Source organism: Galeopterus variegatus, unplaced genomic scaffold, assembly GCF_000696425.1.
Source record: "Galeopterus variegatus unplaced genomic scaffold, G_variegatus-3.0.2 Scaffold9932, whole genome shotgun sequence".
Classification (NCBI taxonomy): domain Eukaryota; kingdom Metazoa; phylum Chordata; class Mammalia; order Dermoptera; family Cynocephalidae; genus Galeopterus; species Galeopterus variegatus.
Window position 1 is genome coordinate 26,969 of NW_007736043.1, and position 2,585 is coordinate 29,553.

The 2,585-nt window shown below is 55.6% G+C and overlaps 1 protein-coding gene across 1 annotated transcript in view; it reads right to left on the reverse strand.

Annotated features, from left to right (window-relative positions):
• Positions 1-576: 576 nt before the first annotated feature.
• Positions 577-2,585, reverse strand: part of BTBD19 (BTB (POZ) domain containing 19) — a 7,157-nt gene continuing 5,148 nt past the window's right edge. The window contains 5 exon segments of the mRNA XM_008593972.1: positions 577-1,530; positions 1,660-1,718; positions 1,721-1,769; positions 1,844-1,912; positions 2,507-2,566. Of these exon segments, the coding sequence (XP_008592194.1) occupies positions 1,396-1,530; positions 1,660-1,718; positions 1,721-1,769; positions 1,844-1,912; positions 2,507-2,566 (372 nt within the window). The 3' untranslated portion in view covers positions 577-1,395.

A 2,585-nucleotide genomic window follows, 5' to 3' on the forward strand; every position in this document is an offset into this window, starting at 1 on the left:
ACCGCACTCTCCCGAGTGAGACACGGGCTGGCCCAATGTGGACATTTTGATTATGTTAATTCTCCCAACCCATGAACATGGGATAGCTGTCCATTTATTTGTGTCCTCCTCAATATTTTCACCAATGTTTTTTTTTTTTTTTTTTTAAAGATGACTGGTAAGGGGATCTTAACCCTTGACTTGGTGTTGTCAGCACCACGCTCAGCCAGCGAGCGAACCGGCCATCCCTATGTGGGATCCGAACCCGGGGTCTTGGTGTTATCAGGACCGCACTCTCCCGAGTGAGCCACGGGCCGGCCCTCACCAGTGTTTTATAGTTTCCATTGCAGAGGTCTTTCACCTCCTTCGTTAAATTTACCCCTAGGTATTTTTTTTCTTTTCTATTTTTTCTTTCTTTCTGTAGCTATTGTGAACGGGATTACTTTCTCAATTTCTTATTCAGCTATTTCATTATTGGTGTGTAGGAAGGCCTGTTGATTTTCGTGTGTTGATTTTGTATCCTGCCACTATACTGTAGTCTTTAGGGTTTTCTATGTATATGATCATGTCACCTGCAAATAGGAATAGTTTGACTTCCTCCTTTTCGATTTGAATGCCCTTTATTACTTTCTCTTGCCTTACTGCGCTGTGAAACCACTAGCAGTTTTGAGTGCCCTAAAAGTTAAATAAATTGTATTTTGTCCTGGAGCGCAATGAGGATGTTAAGGGACTTAAGGGAAGTAGGACTGGCAGTCTTAAGATAGGTCTGGCTAGGTGAGAAATGGCCTGAGGGGGCGCTGGAGTGAAGGCATGAAGATTAATAAAATATGACAGGCAGGATAGGCTGAAGCAAGGGCTGGAGAACTGAACCAACTGGAAAGGTATCTTAGAAGATAGAAGCAGCCTGAGGCAGGTGTGAGGAAGAGGGATAAGGCAGGAATGACATCCAGGTTTCTGGCGTGGGCACTCACGGATATGAGAAACAGGATAGGGGGCAGAGCTGGGGAAAGACGGGAAGCTGGACTTTGCACTGATCTGCACCGAGCCTGAGGTGTCCGTGGGGCATTTCAGGGAGGGAGCTCCAGGAGGCAGGTGTGGAAGTAAAGAGAGAGCTAAGCTGAAAAGATATGTGAGTCATCAGAACAGACCGGTGGATGAAGGTGCCCGGCTACAGGGTGTACGGTGAGGGCGTGGAGCGAAGGAAACCCTGTTTTTCGGGCGTCGCCCGCGCAGGGCTGCCCGGTGCAAGTCCCGTCCTCCCCGCCCCGCGCCCCCACCACCCGCATGGCAGAAAGCGTTTTCCTGGCGCCGCGCCCGAAGCGCATGCTGGGAGCGGAAGCCGGTTCCGGGCGCCGAGCACTTCGGGAGCTGTAGTTTCAGGCAGGCCCAGGAGTCCTCGCAAGTCCTGGAGTTGGGTCACTTGAAGGGCAGGTCCAGAAAGCGGTGATGTTCCCGGGGCAGGGTGCCCCTCCGGCGGCGGCACGGGACGCCCCGGGCCGCATCCCCTCTCTGCAGGGCGTGGCACTTCCACGCCTCCACGATCTGCTCCGCCTGCAGGGGAAGGCCGGTCACCGCGGAGTACCGCAATGCCCTCGCCCCGCAGAGCCTAGGCCGGGCCGCGCCCCCCGCGCTTTGTCCCCATGCTGCTGAATGGATGTGAGCCTAGTTCCGCGTCCGCACCGGGATAAGCGGCTCCCGCCGGTTCTGCTCTTCCAGAGCGCTCAGCTCCGCGGGGGCCANAACAGCGCCACCGCCGACAGCTCCAGGAAGCCGCGGGTCCGGAGCGCCTCCTGCGGGCCGGTGTGTGGGTCAGTGAGGAGCACAATGGAGTTTGGGTTAGGAGTATGACGATGGGGAGCTGTACCTGGCTGTGGGCCTCTATGAAGGCTATGCAACGCTCCTGCAGCGGCCCCAGGCCAAAGGTTACGGCCACCTGGGGGCAGAATGAGGGAGGTCAGGTTGGAGACTGGAGAGGCAATGTAGCCAGCCCTCCACACTGGGGACTACCACTGCACGGCTGACCCTAGCACTAGTAGGGAAGGCTGACAGGGCCCACGGTCTGCCAGGAGACTGGGCCCAGTGCAGGGCCTCGTTCTCATGCACATGCTGGTGGACTTACATGCTGATGGACTCACTCAGCAACCTGCTCTTCACTACAGGAGACCATGCCGTGTCCTTCAAACCCCAGCTGGGGGCCTAGGCTTGGCTTCTAAACTCCACGTCCCACTCTTCCCCCTGCCCCAAGTCCAGCTGAGAACCAGTCCCCAACCCTGATAGAAAGAAGAGCAGCAAAGACCTCAGCCCCTTCAACTCCTGCTCCTGCACCTCACCCTGCTGATGTACCCAGGATCCCACAGATCTGGGCACAGAATTCATCCTATAAACATCCTTGGAATACCTCCTCTGACCTCCACCCCATGTACCCCAGTTGTTCCAAGCCAGACAGGAGGTCTAGGCTATTGTCACCTGGGAGCCCAGTCCCACACTGAAAGCCAGACTCCTCCCAGGCTGTTCAGCAAACACCCACCTGCAGGGCCTCACAAACCAACTCCACATCCAGCACCTTCACCACAAACTCCAGGCACAGCTAGGAACAGAAATGAATG